Here is a 23390-nt window from a genome sequence, read left to right on the forward strand (position 1 = left end):
AGGGCAGGTATGGTGAAGGATGCCCACCCAAATGCCCCCCCGCCCCCACCCTCCTCCCCGGTACCTCTGGCCGTGCAGTGCAGCGTGGCAGTGTCCCCAGCCACCACGGTGACGGTGGAGGGCACAGTGACCTCGGGGGCGCCTGGGTGCTGCTGTGCCGGCTCCACGGTGACCTCCAGCCGCGCCTGCGCCGAGCCCAGGGCGCTGTGCGCCGTGCAGACGTAGCTCCCGCTGTGCTCCAGCTTGGCTGGGGAGAACTGGTGGGACAGGTTGGGTAGTGAGTGGCCAGTGGCACCCAGCAACACCCAGTGGCACCCAGCAGCACCCTGAAGCACCCAGCAGCACCCAGTGTCACCCTGCAGCACCCAGCGTCACCCTGCAGCACCCAGTGGCATCCAACAGCACTCAGTAGCACCCTCCAGTACCTAGCAGAAACCAGAGGCACCCAATGGCACCCAGTGGCACCCAGCAGTACCCAATGGCACCCAGTGGCACCCAGCAGCAACCAGAGGAAACCAGAGGCACCAAGCAGCACCCAACAGCACCCAACAGCACCCAGCAGCACCCAGCAGCACCCAGTGGTACCCAGTGGCACACAGCAGCACTCAATGGCACCCAGCAGCACCCAACAGCACCCAGTGGTACCCAGAGGCACCCAGCAGCACCCAACGGCACTCACTGGCACCCAGCAGCACCCAGTAGCACCCAATGGCACCCAGCAGCACCCCGGGGTGCCCCTGCTGACCTGCAGCACGGCCTGGCTGTCCATGTGCAGCAGTGTTTGGTGCTCCACCTTCTGCCGGGAGCCAGGCCGGCTCCAGCGCACCAGTGGCCGCGGCTCGCCCCGGCCGAGGCACTCCACGCTCAGGGACTTGCCCTCCCTCACTGTCACAGGGCCTGGTGGCATCACCGACACCGTGGGGGCACCTGGAGGAGGAGGGGGACGTCGGCATGGGGATGGGGACACCACCACTAAGGGTGCTGACGTGGCCAGGGGGACGCTACCAAGCCAGCAGTGTCTGGAGCACATGGGGGACATCAGCACTGGGCTGTGGATAGGGGCAGGGACACCACCACCCTAGGGGCACCTGGAGCCCATCGAGGGCATCAGCGTGGGGGTGGGGACACTACCACCTCAGGAGCGTCTGGAGCCCATGGAGGACATCAGCATGGGGATAGGAATATCACAACCCCAGGGCATGGGCATGGGGACATAGGCACCATCACTCCAGCAACACCTGAAGTATGGAGAGGACATGGAAATGGGGATCCCACCACCCTGGGGGCATCTGGAGCAGGGGGATGGGGACACGATCAAGCCCAGGAGCACCTGGAGGACATCAGTAAGGCCACATGGGCACCACCACTCCAGGAGCACCTGAAGCATGGAGAGGACACGGGGATGAGGACACCACAGCCTGGGGACATCTGAAGCACAGGAGGACAGGGCCAGGGCCACCTCAGCCACCTCCTACCTTGCACCAGGAGGTTGACGACGCTGCTGGCGACGCCGAAGCGGTTGGAGGCCACGCAGTGGTAGGCGCCCTGGTTGCCCACATGGGCACGGGTGATGGAGATGACTGAGCCATTGCTGCTGACCTTCACGTTGTCTGGGCAAGGAGGAGCCATCAACATCAGGGTCACCCTGGGAACCATGCCGGGGTCACCCCGGGGACAGCATCAGGGTCACCCTGGGGACCACCATACCTTGGAGGTGCTGGCCAGGCCCCATCCGCCAGGTGATGTTGATGGGCTGGGCGCCGTCATGGATGCGGCACTTGAAGGTGGCATCCTCGCCCGGTGCCACTGCCATGCTGTGGGGGTCGATGGAGATGATAGGGCTCTGCAGACCTGCGGGCACGAGGAAGCCACTGAGGTCACCCACGTCCCCCAGCCCCCGCCGCCGGGACCCTGCGGCCGCACTCACGGTAGCTGGAGCTGTCGCGGGAGGTGACGGTGACAGCGGTGGTGGCCTCACGGGAGGTGCTGCCCAGGTCTGCCCGGCACACGTACTCCCCGGAGTCGGCCACCGAGAGCTGTGACAGCCGCAGGCGGGACCCCGAAACCTGGGGACGGGATGGCAGCCAGGTGGTGACACAGAATCACAGAACTAACCAGGCTGGAAAAGACCTTCTAGGTCCAACCTATCACCCAGCACCATCCAATCAACTAACCCCTGGCACCGAGCGCCTCAGCCAGGCTGATTTTAAACACCCCCAGGGACGGTGACTCCACCACCTCCGCAGGCAGCACATCCCAAGGGCCAATCTCTCTTTCAGGGAAGAATTTCTTCCTCACATCCAGCCCAAACCTCCCCTGGCACAGCTTGAGACTGTGTCCTCTGTTCTGTGCTGGGTGCCTGGGAGCAGAGCCCAACCCCCACCTGGTACAACCTCCCTTCAGGTAGTTGTTGGCAGCAATGAGGTCTCCCCTGAGCCTCCTCTTCTCCAGGCTGAACACCCCCAGCTCCCTCAGCTGCTCCTCACAGGGCTGTGCTCCAGACCCCTCCCCAGCCTTGTGCCCCAGACCCCTCCCCATCCTTGTGCCCCAGACCCCTCCCCAGCCTCGTGCTCCAGAGCCCTCCTCAGCCTCATGCTCCAGACTCCTCCCCAGCCTTGTTGCCCTTCTCTGGACACATTCCAGCATCTCAACATCTTTCTTAAACTGAGGGCCCCAGAACCGGACACAGCACTCAAGGTTTGGCCTAACTACTGGAGCAGGGAATTCATCCTGCCCTGTGCTCAGCACTGGTTAGGAGCCCAAGGACCAATCCCCCACCCCAGCCGCCGCTCCTCTCCCCCAGCGGTGTCCCCACCCTACCTGGTGCTTGGCTGGCAGAGCCCCGCCACGCTTGTACCAGGTGATGGTGGCCTGGCCCTGGCCAGCCACCAGGCAGTCCAGGTCCAGGGTCTGCCCCTCGGTGATGGAGGACGCCGAGGACTCGATGCGAATGGGGGGTGTGATGCCAGAGGCTGTGTGAGCAGAGTTAGAGCTGAATGTCCCCACCAGTCCCTGGCACTGCTGGGGACCTGTCAGCCCAAGGGTGGCACTCACAGTGGGCTGGGTTGTCCCCGTCATCGATGGTGACAATGAGGGACGTCTCCTGTGTGACACCTCCCGACGTCACCCGGCACACGTACTCCCCGGAGTCAGCAGCTGTCACCTGGGGGATGCGCAGCCGAGTGCCAGACACCTTGCAAGGGACAATGTGGGGACAAGTCAGCACCAGAGGGCAGGGCACAAGACAAGCACACTGTGACCCCTTCCTGCACCCTACCTGGTGGCCAAGTGGCCCCATACAAGTCCAAGTGGCCCCATGCAAGCCCGGGTGACCCCATACACACCCAGGTGGCCCCAGGGAAGTCCCAGGTGGCTCTATGCATGCCCAGGTGGCTCTGTATGACCCAGGTGGCCTCTTACAAGCTTGAGTGACACCATGGAAGCTCAGGTGGCCTTGTGCCAGCCCAGATGGCTCTGTGCAACTGCTGGCATCCCTGAGCAAACTCAGGTGTCCCTGCTGAGCCCTGTGTCCCCTCCCTGCAGATGTCTGGCTCCACAGACACCTTGTCCCACCTTGGAGGGGACAATTTGGGGACAAGTCAGCACCAGAGGGCAAGGGACAGGAGAGGCGCAGCGTGACCCCTCCCTGTGCCCTACCTGGTGGCCAGCAGGCAAGGAGCCACCGCGCTTGTACCAGGTGACAGTGACAGGGCCAGACCCTGCCACCACACAGTTGAGGTCCAGGGTCTGTCCCTCAGCGATGGCCGAGGACGAGGACTCGATGCGGAGGGGCTGGGACACGCCGGAGGCTGGGACAGGGGAAGGGGATTTTGGTCACTGAGGTGGCACCCACCTGTCCCCCCAGCGCTGCCCCCTTGCTCACACTCACTGTAATAGGTGCCAGCACTGCTGGGCACGGTGACAATGACAGAGGCCTCCTGCGTGACGGTGCCCAGGGTCACCCTGCAGACGTACTCCCCCGAATCGGCCACCGCCACCTGCGAGAGGCGCAGGCGGGTCCCCGACACCTGGGGAGGTGACAGGTTGGGGACACGTCAGCTGCCTGACCTGGGGCCGTGCCCTGCGGGGCGATGCCACCTCCTCCATGTCCCACCTGGCTGTTGGGAGGCAGAGCCCCCCCACGCCGGTACCAGGTGACCTGGGGGTGACCCTGTCCTGCCACCATGCAGTTGAGGTCCAAGGTCTGTCCCTCGGTGACGGCAGCGGAGGAGGTCTCGATCCTCACCGGCGGTGTGACGCCGACGGCTGGGGGCGGCGATGGGGGTCAGCAGGGGCAGCCACCAAACGTCCCCAACACGTCCCCACGGCTCCGCCCGCCCCTCCCCGGTACCGTAAGAGGAGCCAGCGCCGGTCTGGATGGTGACGATGAGGGAGGTCTCATGTGTGATGCCACCCGATGCCACCCTGCACACATACTCCCCGGAGTCCCCTGCTGCCACCTGCGGGATGCGCAGCCGGGTGCCCGACACCTGAGGGGGCAACACGCATGAGGAGGGGGACACAAAGCCTTCAAAACACCCCAGATCCCCTTTCTTCACCCCAAAATGCTCCTCTGGTGTCCCCTACCTGGTGCTTGGCCGGGAGGGACCCCCCACGCTTGTACCAGCTGACGGTGGCCTGAGCCTGCCCTGCCACGATGCAGTTGAGGTCCAGGGTCTGTCCCTCAGCCACGGAGGAGGACGAGGACTCGATGCGCAGCGGGGGGGTGACGCCAATGGCTGGGGAGAGAGATGAGAGGGTCACCCCAAGGGCCATGGCACGATCCCCTGTCTGCCCCCAGACTCCACTCACGGTAGGTGCTGGCACTGCTGGGCTGGATTGTGACCATGATGGAGACTTCCTTGGTGGTGGCCCCGCTGGTCACCCTGCACACGTACTCGCCAGAGTCGGCCGTGGTCACCTGCAGCAGCCGCAGCCGGGAGCCAGACATCTGCAGGGAGGGGACACAGGGCTCAGCAGGGACCCCTGAGCTTGCTCATGGCCACAAGCAGTTGTACAGAGCCATCCAGGCTGGCACAAGGCCACCTGAGCTTCCATGGTGTCACTTGGGCTTGTAAGAGGCCACCTGGGTCATACAGAGCCACCTGGGCATGCACAGAGCCACCTGGGACTTCCATGGGGCCAACTGGATGTGTATGGGGTCACTTGGGCTTGCCTAGGGCCATGTGGGCTCCCACAAGGTCACTTGGGCTTGCATGGGGCCACCTGTGTCATATGGAGCCACCTGGGCATGCATAGGTCCACCTGGGACTTCCATGGGGCCACCTAAAGTCACTTGGGCTTGCTTGGGGCCACTTGGGGCTCCTCTGGGGTCACGTGGGTTTGCCTGGGGCCACCTGTGTCATATAGAGCCACCTAGGCATGCATAAGGCCACCTGGGACTTTCATGGGGCCAGCTGGGTGTGTATGAGGTCACTTGGGCTTGCATGGACCACCTGGGCTTACGTAGGGCCAGCTGACCTTGCATGGGGCCACCAGAGCTTGCCCAGAGCCATGCAGGGCAAGGACATGAGGGTCACCAGGGCCATTTGGGCTCACACAGAGCCATGGGTCAGCCCCAGCCACTCCCCTTAGGGCCATTCCCAGCCCTAAGGTGTCCCCTACCTGGTGCTTGGCCGGGAGGGACCCCCCACGCTTGTACCAGGTGACGGTGGCCTGAGCGGGGCTGGCGATGACGCAGTTGAGGTCCAGGGTCTGTCCCTCGGCCACAGGAGAGGACAAGGACGAGGACTCGATGCGCAGTGGGGTGGTGCTGGCCGGCGCTGGGGACCAGAGTGCGTTACAGACTGTGGCAACCCCCACGTGTGGCCCTCCAAGGGACACCAGGAGCCCAAGGAGGCTTCCCTGGGGAGCGATTCGCTCCAGAGCCAGGGACACCACAGGGCAGAGCCACCCACTCATGGCTAATGTTCCCTGTTCCCCCCTGTCCCCACTCACAGTAGGTGCTGGCACTGCTGGGCTGGATTGTGACCATGATGGAGGTCTCCTTGGTGGTGGCCCCGCTGGTCACCCTGCACACGTACTCGCCAGAGTCAGCTGCTGTCACCTGCAGCAGTCGCAGGCGGGAGCCAGACACCTGCAGGGAGGGGACACCAGGGCCACTTGGGCTTCCATGGGGCTGCTGGGGCTTACACAGGGCCACTTGCGCTTCCAAGGGCCACCTGGGCTTGCGCAAGCTACCTGGGCTCCCATGAAGTCACCTGAGCTTGCATGGGCCACCAGCACTTGCATGGGCTCCTTGGCCTTGCATGGACCACCTGCCCTTGCATGGACCACCTGGGCTTGCATGGACCACCTGGGCTTGCATAGGCTATGTGGACTTCCATGGGGCCACCCGGGCTTGCAAGGGCTACTTCAGCTTGCATGGGGCCACCTGGCCTTGCATAAAACCATAGAATCACAGGGTTGTTGTGGTTGGAAAAGCCCTCTAGGATCATCAAGTCCAACCATCAACCTAAGGCCACCATGGCCATTAAACCATGTCCCCAAGTGCCATGGCCACGTAACACAGGTAACCCTATACAATGGGCCACAATGGCTACTTGGGATGGGCTGCTTGAGTTTGAATGGAGACACCAGAGCTGGCATAGGGTCTCCTAGGCTTGTGTAAGGCCATCTACCCTTCCATGGGACCACCAGACCTTGCATGGGACCACTTGGGCTTTCACGGGGCCACCTGGGCTTGGCTGAGCTACCAGGGCTGGCATGGGGTCTTCCTGGACTTACATGGGACCACCTGACCTTGCATAGGGCCACCTGACCTTGCATGGGACCACCAGAGCTTACATGGAGCCACTTGGGCTTGCATGGGACCACCAGAGCTTGCATGGAGCCACTTGGGCTTGCATGGGACCACCAGCGTTTGCATGGAGCCACTTGGGCTTGCATGGACCACCAGGGCTTGCATGGGGCCACTTGGGCTTGCATGGGACCACCAGAGCTTGCATGGAGCCACTTGGGCTTGCATGGGGCCACTTGGGCTTGCATGGACCATCAGAGCTTGCATGGGGCCACTTGGGTTTGCATGGAGCCACTTGCATGGACCAGCAGAGCTTGCATGGAGTCACTTGCATGGACCAGCAGAGCTTGCATGGGGCCACCTGGGCTTGGCTGAGCTAGGAGGGCTGGCATGGGGTCTCCCTGCACTTGCATAAGGCCACCTGACCTTGATGGGGCCACTTAGTCTTACACAGGACCGCGGCACAGCCCTGACCCTCCCCTCCCCTCCCCTCCTGGGGTCATCCCCAGCCGTGTCCCCTACCTGGTGCTTGGCCGGGAGGGACCCCCCCCGCTTGTACCAGGTGACAGTGGCCTGGCTGGGGCTGGTGATGACGCAGTTGAGGTCCAGGGTCTGTCCCTCGGCCAGGGTGGAGGATGGGGACTCAATGTGCAGAGGAGTGGTGCTGCCTGGCACTGGGGACCGAGACCAGAGCGTGACACTGCTGACCGTGCCAGCTCCAGCATGGGGCCTGGCTCGGTGCCGTGGCACACCGGGACCCCCCCGCTGGAACTGTCCCCTCCTGTCCCCACTCACGGTAGGCGCTGGCGGCGCTGGGCTGGATTGTCACCATCACAGCTGTCTCCTTGGTGGTGGCCCCGCTGGTCACCCTGCACACGTACTCGCCAGAGTCGGCCGTGGTCACCTGCAGCAGCCGCAGCCGGGAGCCAGACACCTGCAGGGAGGGGGCACAGGGCTCAGCAGGGACCCCCGAGCTCGCTCAGGGCCACCAGCAGTAGCACAGAGCCATCCAGGCTGGCACAAGGCCACCTGAGCTTCCACGGTGTCACTTGGGTTTGCATGAGGCCACCTGGGTCATACGGATCCACCTGGGCATGCATAGAGCCACCTGGGACTTCCATGGGGCCACCTGGGCATGTATGTGGTCACTTGGGCTTGCATGGGGCCACTTGGGCTTCCATGAGGTCACCTGGGCTTGCATGAGGCCACTTGGGGCTTGCATGGGGCCACTTGGGCTTCCATGAGGTCATCTGGGGCTTGCACGAGGCCACCTGGGCTTGTATGGAGCCAGTTGGACTTCCATGTGGTCATTTGGGCTTTCATGGACCACCTGGGCTTACATGGGGCCAGCTGACCTTGCATGGGGCCCCCAGAGCTTGCACAGAGCCATGCAAGGAAAGGACATGAGGGTCACCAAGGCCCTTTGGGCTTCCATGGGGCTGCTGGGGCTTGTGGGGGATCGTCTGAACTTGCATGGAGGCCATCAGGCTTGCACAGGACCACACAAGGTCACACAAGTGCCATCTGAGCTTGCACAGAGATGATTGGGCTTGGCCAGTTGGGTTTGCATGAGGCCACCTGGTCCTGCACAGGCCACCAGTGCTTGGGTGGGGCCACCAGAGCTTGCATGGAGCTACCTGGGCTTGCATGAGGCCACCTAGGCTTGCATGAAGCCACCTGAGCTTGCATGGAGCCACCTGAGCTTGCATGAAGCCACCTGAGCTTGCATGGAGCCACCTGAGCTTGCATGGAGCCACCTGGGCTTGCATGAGGCTACCTCACATGGACCCACCAGAGACTGCAAGGGGCTGTGGGTCCACCCAACCCCCCTCACCTTGGTGACATCCCCCTCTGGTGTCCCCTACCTGATGCTTGGCTGGCAGAGACCCTCCACGCTTGTACCAGGTGACAGTGGCCTGTCCCTGCCCTGCCACCACACAGTTGAGGTCCAGGCTCTGTCCCTCGGCCACGGTGGACGAGGAAGCCTCGATCCGGACAGGGACACCTGAAGCCGATGGCCCTGGAGGGAGGGGGGATGGAGCTGTGGTCACCTGTCTGGGCCCAGCACGCCCCCAGCAGTGCCACCGAGCCTGGCCTCACCATAGGACGAGCTGGAGCCGGGCACCACGGTGACAATGACGGAGGCCTCGCGGGCGCCGGTGCCCAGGCTGGCCCTGCACACATACTCCCCGGAGTCAGCTGCCGTGACGTGGGGCACTCGCAGCCGGGACCCTGACACCTGCGGGTGGGGACACCCATCAGCGCCACAGGGCGGGGGACAGGGTGGGATTTGCGGGGTGCCCATGCTGCCTGTGCCCTACCTGGTGCCCGGCGGGCAAGGAGCCACCGCGCCTGTACCAGGTCACGGTGCTGGAGCCAGGTCCTGCCACCACGCAGTCAAGGTCCAGGGTCTGGCCCTCGGTGACGGATGGGGATGAGGACTCGATGCGGACAGGCGCTGCCATCCCTGCCAGGGGGCACGTGGGTGAGTTGTGGCCCCACCAAAACCACCCCCGAACAGTGACAGCGCCCCCCACACGCCTCACCTGGCACCACGGCCACCTCGATGGCCGCACGGGCCACGCCAGCGGTGCTGGTGCCCACGCAGAGGTAGATGCCACCGTCGGGCGGTGTCACGGAGGGGATGACCAGCGTGGCGATGTCACCCTGCTCGGCATGGGACTGCGGCACCAGGGCGGGGGTGAGCGGCACCGCTGTGTGCCCACACCCCCCCCAGCGCACCCACGGGTGCTGGTGCCAGCTCACCTGCGGTGGCAGGGTGCCACCCTGCTTCTCCCAGGTGATGGTGGCAGTAGGTGACCCTGAGACGCGGCAGTAGAGCCGCACCGTGGAGCCCTCCTGCACCTCCGTCCGCTCCGGGCTCACCTGCACCTGGGGGCTGCCAGGCCCTGCAGGCACAGGGGTCAGGGTGGCACCAAGGAACGTGGGGGCAAAGGGGGTGATGGAGGTGATGGAGGTGACAGGAGTGATGTGGAGGATGGGGACAACGGGGAGAGGGATGGGGATGATGAAGGTGATGGGGACAGTGTGGATGATGGCACAATGGGGATGGTGGCAGGATGGGGATGGTGGCAGGATGGGAATGGTAGCACAGTGGGGATGATGGCATAACGGGGGTGGTGGCATAATGGAGACAACAGGACAGTGGGCACAATGGGGGGCACAATGGGAATGATGGCACAATGGAGATGATGGCACGATGGGGATGGTGGCACAATGGGGGTGGTGGCACAATGGGGATAGTGGCACAGTGGGGACAATGGGAACAACAGGACAGTGGGCACAATGAGGGGCACAATGGGAATGATGGCACAATGGAGATGGTGGCACAATGGAGATGGTGGCACAATGGAGACAACGGGACAGTAAGCATAATGGAGACGATGGGCACAATGGGCATGATGGCACAATGGGGACGATGGCACAATGGGGACAATGGCACAATGCAGACGGTGGCACAACGTGGACAAGAGGATTGTGGGCACAATGGGGATGGCACTGGGGATGCTGCTGATGCTGCTGGGACTCACCTTGCACGTGGAGGAAGGCCCTGGCTGTGTGCTGCCCGGCGCTGCTGCGTGCCCGGCAGGCGTAGTGCCCCTCGTCGGCAGGCTCCACGGCGCCGATCCGCAGCGTCCCGCCCTGCACCACCGCCCGTGGCGGCAGCGAGCCTGTGGCACACGGCCCGGGGTCACCCCTGCTCACCCTGTGCCCAGACCCAGTGCCAACGCACCCCACCCCCCCCAACCCCAGCGGGCACCTACCGAGCCACTCGAGGGTGGGCGGGGGGTTGCCGGTGCCCAGGCAGTGGAACTCTGCCGGTTGCCCCGGTGCCACGCTCAGCTGCGCCGGCTCCACGCTGGCGGTGGGGGCGGCGGCGGTGCCAGCTGCGGTGAGAGGCGGGGGTGGGGGGATCAGGGTGATGCTGGGCACCCCCCACCACGATGCTTGCCCCGGGTGGTGGGGGTCGTGGGAAGCGGGGGGTCAGCGTGGCACGGCTGGCACAGCTGGCAGGGTGGGTGCGTGGTGGTGCCCTGGCATGCAGTGGGTGGGGGGCAGCGCGGGGACCCCCCGGGGCCCCTGGGCAGTGACTCACCAGGCCTGTGCCCCTCCATGAACTCCACAGGGCCATAGAACATTTGGGTCTTCGAGGGGGCTGCAAGAGGGCAGGGGGCTCAGGAGAGGGTGCCCATCGCTCCCACAACTGGGCACGCAGGGTGCCCAGCACCCTGCTCATTGCCCATTGCCACAGAGTCTGGGCATCAGGCTAGCACCCACAGCATCTGGCAGCGAGGCTGCCTGCGGCCAGGGCGTCTGGGTAGCAGATGTGCCCATAGCCGGGCACACAGTGAGCCTGCCCACTGCCCTGCCAACTGGGCACCGATCAAGCCCATCACCCTGACACCTGGGCACCAAGGGCATTCAGCACCTCAGCACCTGGGCACTGAGTGTGTACATCACCCTGGTGTCTGGGCACCAAGTGGGCCCAGTGCCTTGGCATCTGGGTGCTGAGAGTGCCCACAACTCCAGTGTCTGGGCACCATTGGTTCATTGCCCCAGATGTCGAGGCAAGAGCCTGGCCACTGCCAGGGTGTCTGGGCACTGAGAGTGCCATCACCCTGGCACCGGGGTGGCGAGAGTGCTTATTGTACTGGCATCTATGCACTGGGTGTGTTCATCGCCTCAACACCTGGGTGTGCCCATCACCCTGGCATCTGGGCAGTGAGCATAGCCACTGCTCCCAGGCTCTGAGAGGTCAGCAGCCTCACCAACCCCACTATGGTGCCCATCACCCTGGCATCTGGCTGCTGAGCCTACCCATCACCCCCAGTATCTGAACAGTGACCCTGTCTATTGCCAGGGCTTCTGGGCACCATGCCCAGCATTTGGGTACCAAGTGAGCCCACCGTCCCACAGTCTGGGCAGCAAGTCTGCCCATCACCCTGGCATTTGGGTGCCAAGGGTGCCCATCAGATTGGCATCTAAGGATCAAGTGAATGAATCACTTCAGTGTCTGGGCACCAAGCATGCCCATTACCCCAGTGTCTGGGCAGCAAGTATGCCCATTGCCTTGGCATCTGGCAACAAGTGTGCTCATCACCCTGATATCTGGGCAGTGAGCATGCCCATTGCCTCGCTGTCTGGGCACTGAGCGTGCCCATCACCTTGGCATCTGGGCAGTGAGCATGCCCATCACTTGGCCTGACTGGCAAGCATTCACTCAGTGTCTAGGCACTGAGCATGCCCTTCACCCTGGCATCTGGGCACTGAGAGTGCCCATCTTTCTGATGTATGGGCACCAAGCATGGTTGTCACCCTGGCACATAGACATCGAGAGTGCCCGTTACTGCAGGATCTGGGCACCAAGCACATCTGTCACCCTGGCATCTGGGTGCTAGGAGCACCCATCACTGCAGGATCTGGGCATCAAGCATGACTGTCACCCTGGCATCTGGGTGCCAGGAGTGCCTATCACTGCAGGATCTGGGCACTGAGCATAGCTGTCCCCCTGGCATCTGGGTGCCAAGAGTGCCCATCACTGCAGGATCTGGGCACCGAGCCTGTCTGTCCCCCTGGCATCTGGGTGTCGAGACTGCCCAACGCTCCGGGATCTGGGCACTGGAGCCCGTCCGTCACCCTGGCATCTGCGGACATGCGGAGCGTGCCCGCGGCGGGCACGGGCAGCGGGGCTCACCCTGCACGTAGAGCGTGGCAGTGCCCTCGTCCATGGCCAGCATGTTGGAGCCGGTGCAGACGTAGACTCCGGCGTCCTCGGGCCGCACGCGGCGCAGCGTCAGGATCCCGTTGAAGTCCACGGCGCCGGGCGGCAGCGTCCCGTGGCTCTGCCGCGTCCACACCAGCGTGTAGGCAGGAGACTGGCGGGGAGACAGGGGCACGGGCATGGGCACGGGCATGGGCACGGGGACGGAAGGGGCCTGCTGGCTGCGGGTGCGGTGGAGGTGCCCGAGGGTGCTTGGAGGATTCGGATGATTGGATTGGCACCCAAGGGTTCCCCTGTGCCCTGCGTGGTCCCAAGGGCACCCAAGGATTGCCCTGTGCCCTACATGGCACCAAGAGCACCCAAGGCTTCCCCTTTGCCCTGCGTGGCCCCAAGGGCACACAAGGGTTGCCCTGTGCCCTGTGTGGCCCCAAGGGCTCATAAGGTTTGCCCTGTGCCCTGTGTGGCCCCAAGTGTACGTATGTGCCCTTCATGGGCACCCAAAGGTTCCCTTGTGCCCTGCATAGTCCCAAGGGCACCCAAGGGCTCCCCTGTGTGGCCCCAAGGGCACCCATGTGCCCTGCATGTCTTCATGGACACCCAAGGGTTCCCCTGTGCCCTGCATGGCCCCAAGGGCACCCATGTGCCCTGCATGACCTCATGGGCACCGAGGGGTGTCCCTGTGCCCTGCATATGCCCATAGGGGTTTAGGGGTATTCCCATGCCCTTCATGTCCCCATGGGCACCCATAAGCTCTGCACAACCCCATGGGCACCCATGTACCCTGGCTACTCCCATGGGCACCCAAGGGTGTACAGATGCCGTGCTTCGGAGCTACCCAGGGGTGTGGGTGTGTGCCATAGAGGCAGGTGGGCATCCAAAGGTGTATAGGGGAGTCCATATAACTGGATGGGCCCCAGGGGTGTCCCTGTGCCCTACGTGACCTCATGGGTACCAAAAGGGTGCCCTGTGTGAAAGGTGGGCACCTAGAGGTGTCCCTGTGCCCTGCATGACCTCATGGGCACCAAAGGGGTGCCCCGTGTGAAAGGTGGGCACCTAGGGGTGTCCCTGTGCCCCCGGCCCCATGGGCACACCGCAGAGTCCCTGCTCCCTGCATGTCCCCATTAGCACCACCCAGGGATGTCCCCCAGGTGGGTACCAAAGGTGCCCACAGGTGCCCTGCTGCACCACAGCCCCACTCGGCTCACCTTGCTCTTGGCAGTGCAGACGAAGGTGACATCGGTGCCAGGCTGTACCCGCTGTACCCGCTTCTCCTCCACGGTGACCGTGATGGCCTTCTCAGGGCTCTCTGCAGCGAGGCAGGAGAGCTGAGTGCCACTGTTGCCCACAGCAATGTGCCCCCAGATGGGTGACAGCGACCTCCTGGTGCCTGCCACCCACCCTGACTGTGACTTCCCAGTGCCAGCCACCACCCTGACAGCCACCTCCCAGTGCCAGCCTCCCACCCTGACAACAACCTCCTGGTGCCAGTCACCCACCCTGACAATGACCTCCTGGTGCCAGCTACCCAACCTGACAGCAACCTCCCAGTGCCAGCCTCCCACCCTGATGGCAACCTCCTGGTGCCAGCCATCCACCCTGACAGTGACATCCTGGTGCCAGTCATCCACCTTGACAGCAACCTCCCAGTGCCAGCCTCCCACCCTGATGGCAACCTCCTGGTGCCAGCCACCCACCCCGACGGTGACCTACCGGTGACGATGACCTCGGCCCGGCTGGCATTGCTGTGCCGCAGGTTGCGGCAGGAGCAGACGTAGACCCCGGCAGCGGAGGGCTGGATGCTGGCAAAGTGCAGCTCCTCACCTGGGGGTGGCACACAGGTGACCCCCACCTCCACGTGGGCACATGTATGGGGGAGAGCCCCCTGGGGTGGGTATAGTGGGGTGGGTACTGTGGGCACACAGCTCCTCCCCTGGGGGTGGCACACAGCTGACACCCACGTCTGCCCCCCCCACCTTGAGGACACCCCCAGTGCCCCCCTCCCGGTGCCACCCAGTACCTTGTCTCTGGCTCTGGGCACCCTCAGGGAGGGGTTTCCCATCCTCTCGTGCCCAGTGGTAGTAGAAGGGGGGCTGGCCGGTAGCCTGGCACCGCAGGGTGATGGCGCTGCCCTGTGCCACCGTGGCGCGCGGGGGGTGGATGTGGACAGCCAGGGGCACCGCGGAGCCCACCGGGACGCAGCCCTGCCCATGAGCCGTGGGGTCACCTGAGTAGCCAGGGGCACAGCTGTGGGGGGAGAGAGGGGTGAGTGGGTGGGGGGTGCAGAGACTAGGGGGGAGCCCACTGGGGTGGGTACAGCAGGGTGAGCATTGTAGGGACATATGTGGGGTGGGCATGTCGGGGTGGGTACAGTAGGATGGGTACAGTGGGCACATGTATGGGGGTGAGCCCACTGGGGTGGGTATGTGGGGTGGGTATTGTGGGTACATATATGGGGGTGAGCCCATTGGGGTGGGTATGTGGGGTGGGTATCATGGGCACATGTATGGGATTGAGCCCATTGGGGTGGGTATATTGGGGTGCATGTATTGGGGTGGGTATAGTGGGGAGAGCCTATTGGGGTGCATGTATGGGGGTGAGTCCACTGGGGTGGGTATAGTGGGGTCTACATAGCAGGGTGAGCATCTTGGGGTGGGCACAGAGGGGTCTATATAGCAGGGTGAGCATCTTGGGGGTGGGCACAGTGGGGTGGGCACAGAGGGGTCTATATAGCAGGGTGAGCATCTTAGGGTGGGCACAGTGGGGTGGGTACATCGGAGTGAGCCCATCAGGGTGAGCCCATGGGGGGTGGGTATTTGGGGGTGAGCCCCTGGGAGTGAGTCTAGCAGGGCTGAGATCCTGGGGTGAAGGTGTCAGGGTGGGTACAGGAGGGTGAGCTTACTGGGGTGGGTATTTGGGGTGAGCCCATGGGAGTGGGTATATTGGGGTGCATATATGGGGGTGGGTTTAGGGAGGTGAGCATATTGGGGTGCAGGTATGGAGGTGAGCCCAGAGAGGTGGGGATAGCAGGGTGAGCATATTGGGATGGGTATATTGGGGTGCATACATCAGGGTGAGTATACTGGGGTGGGTACACTGGGGTGAGCCCATCAGGGTGGGTGGGGATATTGGGGTGAGCATTTCAGGGTGGGTATAGCAGGAGGACATTGGGATGAGGATATTGGGGTGGATCTGTTGGGGTGAGCCCAGAGGGGTGAGCACACACTGGGGTGGATCTATCCAGGTGAACACTTTGGGGTGAGCCTATCAGGGTGGGAATATTGGGGTGAGCACATCAGGGTGGGTATGCTGGGGTGGGTATAGCAGAGGGTATTGGGGTGAGCCCATCAGGGTGGGTGTAGAGGTGACCCATTGGGGTGCATGTACTGGGGGAAGCTCATAGGGTGAGTATATCAGGGTGGGTGTGCCAGGGTGGGTGTATTGGGGTGGGTACAGCAGGTCAACACTGGGGTGAGCATTTTGAGGTGGGTATGTCAGGGTGGGTATAAGGGTGAGTATTTGGGGGTGAGCACTTTGAGGTGGGCATGTCAGGGAGAGAACATTGGGGTGAGCCCATCAGGGTGGGTATACTGGGGCGGGCATGGCAGAGGGCAATGGGGTGGGTCTGTTGGGGTGAGCTCACAGAGGTGAGCACACACTGGGTGGATCTATCCAGGTGAACACTTTGGGGTGAGCCTGTCAGGGTGGATACATTGTGGTGAGCCTATCAGTGTAGGTATAGAGGTGACCCATTGGGGTGCATGTATTGGGGGGAACTCATAGGGTGAGTATGTCAGGGTGGGTGTGCCAGGGTGGGTATAGCAGGAGAACATTGGGGTGAATATATTGGGGTGAGCATTTTGGGGTGGGTATGTCAGGGTGGGTATAAGGGTGAGTATTTGGGGGTGAACACTTTGAGGTGGGCATGTCAGGGAGAGAACATGGGGTTGAGCCCATCAGGGTGGGTATACTGGGGTGGGCATGGCAGAGGGCATTGGGCTGGGTCTATTGGGGTGAGCTCAGGGGGGTGCATGTATTGGGGTGAGCTCACAGGGGTGAGCACACTGGGGTGGATCTATCAAGGTGAACACTTTGGGGTGAGCCTATCAGGGTAGGTATAGAGGTGACCCATTGGGGTGCATGTATTGGGGGGAACTCATAGGGTGAGTATATCAGGGTGGGTGTGCCAGGGTGGGTATAGCAGGAGAACACTGGGGTGAGTATATTGGGGTGAGCATTTTGGGGTGGGTATGTCAGGGTGGGTATAAGGGTGAGTATTCGGGGGTCAGCACTTTCAGGTGGGCATGTCAGGGAGAGAACATTGGGGTGAGCCCATCAGGGTGGGTATACTGGGGTGGGCATGGCAGAGGGCACTGGGGTGGGTCTGTTGGGGTGAGCTCACTGGGGTGCATATATTGGGGTGAGCTCATGTAGGTCAGTATATTGGGGTGGGTATAGCACTCTGGGGTGAGCCCATCAGGGTGGGAATATTGGGGTGAGCATTTCAGGGTGGGTATAGCAGGAGGACATTGGGATGAGGTTATTGGGGTGGGTCTGTTGGGGTGAGCCCAGGGGGGTGCATGTATTGGGGTGAGCCCACAGGGATGAGCACACACTGGGGTGAACACTTTGGGGTGAGCCTATCAGAGGGGGGTCCATTGGGGTGAGCTCATCAGGGTGGGTATAGAGGTGACCTATTGGGGTGCATCTATTGGGGTGAGCCCACAAGGGTGAGCACACTGGGGTGCATGTATCAAAGTGAACCCTTTGGGGTGAGCCTATCAGGGTGGGTACATTGGGGTGAGCTCATCAAGGGGGGGAATATTGGGGTGAGCATTTCAGGGTGGGTATAGCAGGAGGACATTGGGATGAGGATATTGGGGTGGGTCTATTGGGGTGAGCCCACAAGGGTGAGCACACTGGGGTGCATGTATCAAAAGTGAACCCTTTGGGGTGAGCCTATCAGGGTGGGTACATTGGGGTGAGCACATCAGGGTGGGTATAGAGGTGACCTCTTGGGGTGCATATACTGGGGGGAGCTCATAGGGTGAGTGTATCAGGGTGGGTGTGCCAGGGTGGGTGCATTAGGGTGGGTACAGCAGGAGACTATTGGGGTGGGTATAACAGGGTGAGCAGTTTGGGGTGAAGCCCGCCAGGGTGGGTATGTTGGGGTGAGCCCATCAGGGTGGGTATAAAGGTGAGCCCACTGCAGGGCACACATTGGGGTGAGCCAATGTGAGCTGAGGTGAGCATTTTGGGGTGGGTATGGCAGGGTAGAGACCAAGGGTGAGGATTTTGGGGTGAGTATAGTGGGGTGAGCCTGGTGGAGTGGATATTGGGGTGAGCAGATCAGGGTGGGGATGGGGGGGTATGCACTCTGGGGTGGGTATTTTGGGGGGATCCATCAGGGTGCATATCAGGATGAGCTCATAGGGGTGAGTCCATCAGGGTGGCTATATTGGGGTGAGCACTTTGGGGGTGAGGCCATGGGGTGCTTTTTGGGGATGGGTAAATGGGGTGACCCAATCAAGGTGAGTTTATCAGGATGAGTATTTTGGGGTGACCCCATGGGATGGGTTTTCAGGGTGAGTATATTGGGGTGACCCCATCAAGGTGAGTTTCTCAGGGTGAGCATTTTGGGGTGAGCCCATGGGGCGGGTTTTGGGGGTGGGTATTTGGGGGTGGATATTTGGGGTGAGCCTGTCAGGGTGGGTTTCTCAGGGTGAGCATTTTGGGGTGAGCCATGGGGTGGGTTTTTGGGAGTGGGTATTTGGGGGTGGATATTTGGGGTGAGTCCATCAGGGTGACTGTATTGGGGTGAGCATTTCAGAGTGGGTACAGTGGGATGGGGATATTGGGGGGATCCCACCAGGGGAGGTATATCAGGATGAGCCCACCGAGTTTGGGGTGAGTATATTGGGGTGAGCCCATGGGGTGGGTTTTTGGGGGTGGGTATATTGGGGTGACCCCATCAAGGTGAGTTTATCAGGATGAGCACTTTGGGGTGAGCCCACAGGGTAGGTTTTTGGGAGAGGGTATTTGGGGTTGGATATCTGGGCTGAGTCCATCAGGGTGGCTATAATGGGGTGAACATTTCAGAGTGGGTATAGTGGGATGGGGATATTGGGGTGAACCCACCAGGGGAGGTATATCAGGGTGAGCCCACCGAGTTTGGGGTGAGTATATTGGGGTGAGCCCATGGGGTGGGTTTTTGGGGGTGGGTATATTGGGGTGAGCCTGTCAGGGTGGGTTTCTCAGGATGAGCATTTTGGGGTGAGCCCCATGGGTTGGGTTTTGGGAGTGGGTATATTGGGGTGACCCCATCAGGGTGAGTTTATCAGGATGAGTATTTTGGGGTGAGCCCATGGGGAGGGTATTTGGGGGTGGGTATCTGGGGTGAGCCTGTCAGGGTGGGTTTCTCAGGGTGTGTATTTTGGGGTGAGCCCATGGGGAGGGTATTTGGGCGTAGATATCTGGGGTGAGCCTATCAGGCTGGGTATCTTGGGGGGAGCATTTTGGGGTGAGCCCACAGGGAGGGTGCTTGGGGGTGAGTATCTGGGGTGAGCCTGTCAGGGTGGGTATCTCGGGGTGAGCATTTTGGGGTGAGCCCATGGGGTGAGTATTTGGGGGTGGATATCTGGGGTGAGCCTGTCAGGGCGGGTTTCTCAGGGTGAGCATTTTGGGGTGAGCCCATGGGGAGGGTATTTGGGGTGCTGCCAGCCTCACCGCTCGCAGTACTGCCCGGCGTAGCCTGGCTCGCAGGCGGTGCAGCGGTACCCACCGCCTCCCAAACTCTCACAGGTCCTGGAAAACCTGTGGGGAGGGGCAGGGTGAGGTGAGGGCACAGCCCCTCCCCAGCAACCCCCCACACCCCAGCGCTGGCACTCACTGGTTTTCAGGGTAGGGGAGGGGACAGGCGCAGGGCTGGCAGTCCTCGGGGGTACCGGCGGTGGCATCCCCATAGAAGCCAGGGGCACACTGGTCGCAGAAATCCCCTGCAGTGTTGTGTAAGCACCCCTGGGAGGGGGGGATGAGATAAATTGGGGGGGGGGGGTTATGGCTGGCATGAGAGCCCAGCCCCCCCAAAAGAAACCCCTCATGATGTAAAGGCTTACGGAGCAGACGCCGCTCTCGGGGTGGCAGCTCTCCGAGTGCCCGTTGCACTCACACAGCTCACAGTGCCCCAGGTACAGCCCCCCCCCGGTGCGGGTGTAACCGGGGGCACAATCCTGCCAAGGGGGGCAGAGAAAAGGGGGGGTTCAGCCTTGTGACCCCTCCCCCCAAACACCCCTAGGATGGGGTCAGGCGGGGAGAAAGGGTTGCTGGATGGCGACGATGGGGATGCCAGCCTCACCTGGCAGGACAGGCCGTGGTAGCCAGGGGGGCACCGGCACTCCTCCACCTGGAGGGCTGGGGGGAGGCCAGGCTGGGGGGGCACGGCCGTGTCCATGGTGACATCACCGATGCTGGAGGCAGCGGTGCTGGTGGAGTAGGTGGCTCGGATCAGGACCTCATCCAGGTCGGCCAGAGCCATCAGGAGGTGCTCCCGCGTCGCCGGCTGCCCGTCCGGCCGCTGCCAGTATTGCTGCGGGCAGAGGGGAGGTGTCGCAGGCAGGGCACACAGACAGCGGCCTGGCACAGCAGGGACCAAAGCCACCTGCGGGCTCCTACCTCCCGGAAGATGACCTCGAAGGCCTGGGGGCTGTGCGGGGGCAGGTCGGGCTGGTAGGCCACCAGCGTGATGTCGTTGCCCTGCGGAGAGAGGGCTGTCAGGGGGAGGCCTGGTGCCACCCTGTGCCAGTCACAAGACGGTTAACCCCAGCACCCCCTGGCACCCCCTTACCGTGATCTGGACGTCGGCGTCGGGCAGGGCAGCTCCCTGCGCCCCCGGGCTGTGAGTCAGGGTGTAGCGGAGACCCCCCCCGTAGGAGCCCACCTGCAGTGGGGGGAGGGGATGGGGGGGGATGGGGTGGGATTAGGGTGGGGTTGGGATTGGGATTGGGATGGGATTGCGGTGGGGATGGGATTGGGATTTGGGTGGGGTGCAGATGGGAGTGGGGTTAGGGTGGGGATGGCAATGGGATTGAGGTGAGGATAGGATGGGGTTGGGATCGGGATGGGGATGGGATTGGGTGGGGTGCAGATGGGAGTGGGGTTGGGGTGGGAATAGGATTGAGGTGGGGATTGGGGTGGGGATAGAGGTGGGATTAGGGTAGGGTTGGGGTGCGAATGGGGTTGGGGTGGGGTTGGGATTGGGGATAGGATTGGGGATGGGGTGGGGATGGGAGTGGGGTGGGATTAGGGTAGAGTTGGGATTGGAGTTGGGGTCGGGGTGGGATTGGGTTGGGGATGGGGTAGGAGTGGGGTGGAGATGGAAGTGGGTTTGGGAGTGGGATTGGGGTGGGGATGGGAGTAGGGGTGGGATTGAAATTGGGGTGGGATGGGAGAGAGAAAGGGAAAGGGAAAGGGAAAGGGAAAGGGAAAGGGAAAGGGAAAGGGAAAGGGAAAGGGAAAGGGAAAGGGAAAGGGAAAAGGAAAGGGAAAAGGAAAGGGAAAAGGAAAGGGAAAGGGAAAGAGAAGGTGATGGGACAAGGTGGGAATGAGGAAGGGAAAAGGAGAAGGATGGGATAGAGATGCAGAAAGGAAAGAGGAAGAGGATAGGGAGAGGAATGGGGAAGGAAATCGAATGAGATAGGGTTGGGAAAAGATAAAGGGAGAAGGAGAAGAGGAAGGGAGATAGGATGGAGTAGGGAAAGGTGAGAGGGAGAGGAGGAAGGCGATAGGGATAGGGAAGGTGATGGGATGAGATAGGGACGAGGAAGGGGAAAGGGGAAGGGAGAAGTGAGAAGGGGAAAGGAAGAGGAAAAAACAAAGAAGGAGAGGGCAGGGGTCAGGGCAGGAGGCAGGGCAGGAGGCAGGGCAGAAGGCAGGGTAGGAGGCAGGGTAGGAGACAGGGCAGAAGACAGGGCAGGAGGCAGAGCAGGAGGCAGGGCAGAAGACAGGGCAGGAGGCAGAGCAGGAGGCAGGGCAGGAGGCAGGGCAGAAGACAGGGCAGGAGGCAGGGCAGGAGGCAGGGCAGAAGACAGGGCAGGAGGCAGGGCAGAAGACAGGGCAGAAGACAGGGCAGAAGACAGGGCAGGAGGCAGGGCAGGAGGCAGGGCAGAAGACAGGGCAGGAGGCAGGGCAGGAGGCAGGGTAGGAGACAGGGCAGGAGGCAGGGCAGGAGACAGGGCAGGAGGCAGGGCAGGAGGCAGGGCAGGAGGCAGAGCAGGAGGCAGAGCAGGAGGCAGGGCAGGAGGCAGGGCAGGAGGCAGAGCAGGAGGCAGGGCAGGAGGCAGGGCAGGCTGCAGCCACCTCCCTTGGGGCAGAGCACCCAGGGGTGCCCATGGGAAGCAGGTGCAGGCTGGGCACTCCCATGGGCACCCCTGCCCCTGGGTGGAGTGTGGGGACACCCCCCTTTACCTTGTCCCCCTGGTAGGGGGGTGGCAGCTGCCAGTAGTAGGAGTCGGGGGGCAGCTCCCCGAAGCGGTGGTAGCTGAGGCGCGGCTGGGCACTGCCAGGCTCCACCACGAAGCCGCTGCCCACCCGGGTGCTGCGCTGCCGGTTCACCAAGGAGAAGCCCTGGGCATTGCCAGGGGCGAAGGGCGTCTGGATCTAGGGGTGGGGACAGGGGTGGTGAGCAGGGTGGGGGGCACTGGGCACAGCTGGGGCCGTCAGAGGGCACACTCAGGGCACACTCAGGGCACACTCACGGTGCCGCGGGCATAGGAGGTGCTGGTGCAGTGCTGGACGATGCCCATGCAGAAGCAGGGCAGGCACCCGGCTGGCTCGCTGGCACTCAGGTGGAAGTGGTGGGCACGGCAGGTGGCACAGTGGGGACCTTCCACATTGGCCTGGGAGGAGAGCATGGGGTGGGTGCCATCGCCCTGCCACCCCCTGCCAGGGCTCGGGGACACACTAAAGGCTCACCTTGCACTGGCACTGCCCACTGGCATCGCAGCCCTCACCGATACTGCCACGTGGGTCACACTGGCACTGCCTGCTGGGGGCACCTGGCTCTGGAGGGGGTGACAACAGCGATTACACACAGCGCCCCCCTCTGTGCCAGCGTAGGGCACCTCGCCCTGCCCTCTCCCTGTGGCACCGACCTCGGCACGGCTCTCCCCGCAGCGGGTCCCCCACGTACCCAGGTGAGCACCTATGGGGGCACAGCAAAAGTTGGCAGTGAGGAGGGGGTGCTGCCCCCCAAAAGCCACCCCAGTGCCCCAGCCCCGTGTGCCCTGTCACCTCTCGCAGAGGCGCCCACTGTGCCCGGGGGCACAGGCGCTGCAGGTGGGCTGCCCGTCCGTGTCCTCCAAGCAGATCTTGGTCTCCCTGCAGAGGGCACAAGGGGATGGGTCAGGCCCTGCCAGCGTCCCCAGGGATGAAGGGCACCAGGAGGCGGCACCTACTGGCTGGCACCATGTGGTCCATGGCAGGGACAGGGCTGGCAGTCGCCTGGGGTGCCCTGGGTGGCATCACCGTAGTAGCCAGGTTGGCATTTGTCACACTGGGGACCCTCTGTGTGGTCTTGGCAGCCCTAAAGAGGAGGAAGGTGATGGCATGGATGGCACCACCAGGGGTGTGCCAAGGGTGTCTCCTGGATGTGCCCAGCTCACCTGGCAGACACCAGTCTCGGGGTGGCACTCGGCGGCGTGGCCATGGCACTGGCATGGCTCACAGGTGCCCAGGTAGAGCCCAGAGGTGCTGCGGGTATAGCCAGGGGCACAGTCCTGCAGTGGGCACACAGGGACAAGCAGGGTGGGCACCCCTCACTACCCATGAGGGTACACAGGGACAAGCAGGGTGGGCACCACTCACTGCCCACGAGGGCACAGAAGGACAAGCAGG

At 62.8% G+C, this 23390-nt stretch overlaps 1 protein-coding gene across 1 annotated transcript in view; it reads right to left on the reverse strand.

Annotated features, from left to right (window-relative positions):
* HSPG2 (heparan sulfate proteoglycan 2) overlaps positions 1-23390 on the reverse strand; it is a 65414-nt gene that overhangs the window by 17387 nt on the left and 24637 nt on the right. The window contains exons 27-68 of the mRNA XM_054395119.1: positions 23159-23272; positions 22952-23079; positions 22788-22874; positions 22649-22698; positions 22470-22558; positions 22253-22393; positions 21963-22154; positions 20344-20436; positions 20172-20252; positions 19855-20085; positions 19616-19729; positions 19390-19517; positions 19227-19313; positions 14521-14747; positions 14214-14324; positions 13709-13809; positions 12477-12657; positions 10878-10937; positions 10546-10668; positions 10312-10452; positions 9527-9669; positions 9307-9442; positions 9082-9227; positions 8861-8999; positions 8626-8780; positions 7556-7694; positions 7283-7434; positions 5959-6097; positions 5626-5783; positions 4813-4951; positions 4588-4739; positions 4352-4490; positions 4115-4266; positions 3890-4028; positions 3658-3809; positions 3055-3193; positions 2821-2972; positions 1928-2066; positions 1708-1851; positions 1476-1610; positions 746-927; positions 65-257 (exon numbers count right to left, since the gene is read on the reverse strand). Coding sequence (XP_054251094.1) covers positions 65-257; positions 746-927; positions 1476-1610; positions 1708-1851; positions 1928-2066; positions 2821-2972; positions 3055-3193; positions 3658-3809; positions 3890-4028; positions 4115-4266; positions 4352-4490; positions 4588-4739; positions 4813-4951; positions 5626-5783; positions 5959-6097; positions 7283-7434; positions 7556-7694; positions 8626-8780; positions 8861-8999; positions 9082-9227; positions 9307-9442; positions 9527-9669; positions 10312-10452; positions 10546-10668; positions 10878-10937; positions 12477-12657; positions 13709-13809; positions 14214-14324; positions 14521-14747; positions 19227-19313; positions 19390-19517; positions 19616-19729; positions 19855-20085; positions 20172-20252; positions 20344-20436; positions 21963-22154; positions 22253-22393; positions 22470-22558; positions 22649-22698; positions 22788-22874; positions 22952-23079; positions 23159-23272 — 5743 coding nt within the window. The remainder of the gene's footprint in view (positions 1-64; positions 258-745; positions 928-1475; positions 1611-1707; positions 1852-1927; positions 2067-2820; positions 2973-3054; positions 3194-3657; positions 3810-3889; positions 4029-4114; positions 4267-4351; positions 4491-4587; positions 4740-4812; positions 4952-5625; positions 5784-5958; positions 6098-7282; positions 7435-7555; positions 7695-8625; positions 8781-8860; positions 9000-9081; positions 9228-9306; positions 9443-9526; positions 9670-10311; positions 10453-10545; positions 10669-10877; positions 10938-12476; positions 12658-13708; positions 13810-14213; positions 14325-14520; positions 14748-19226; positions 19314-19389; positions 19518-19615; positions 19730-19854; positions 20086-20171; positions 20253-20343; positions 20437-21962; positions 22155-22252; positions 22394-22469; positions 22559-22648; positions 22699-22787; positions 22875-22951; positions 23080-23158; positions 23273-23390) is intronic.

This window comes from Indicator indicator, chromosome 32 (genome assembly GCF_027791375.1).
Source record: "Indicator indicator isolate 239-I01 chromosome 32, UM_Iind_1.1, whole genome shotgun sequence".
Lineage (NCBI taxonomy): Eukaryota > Metazoa > Chordata > Aves > Piciformes > Indicatoridae > Indicator > Indicator indicator.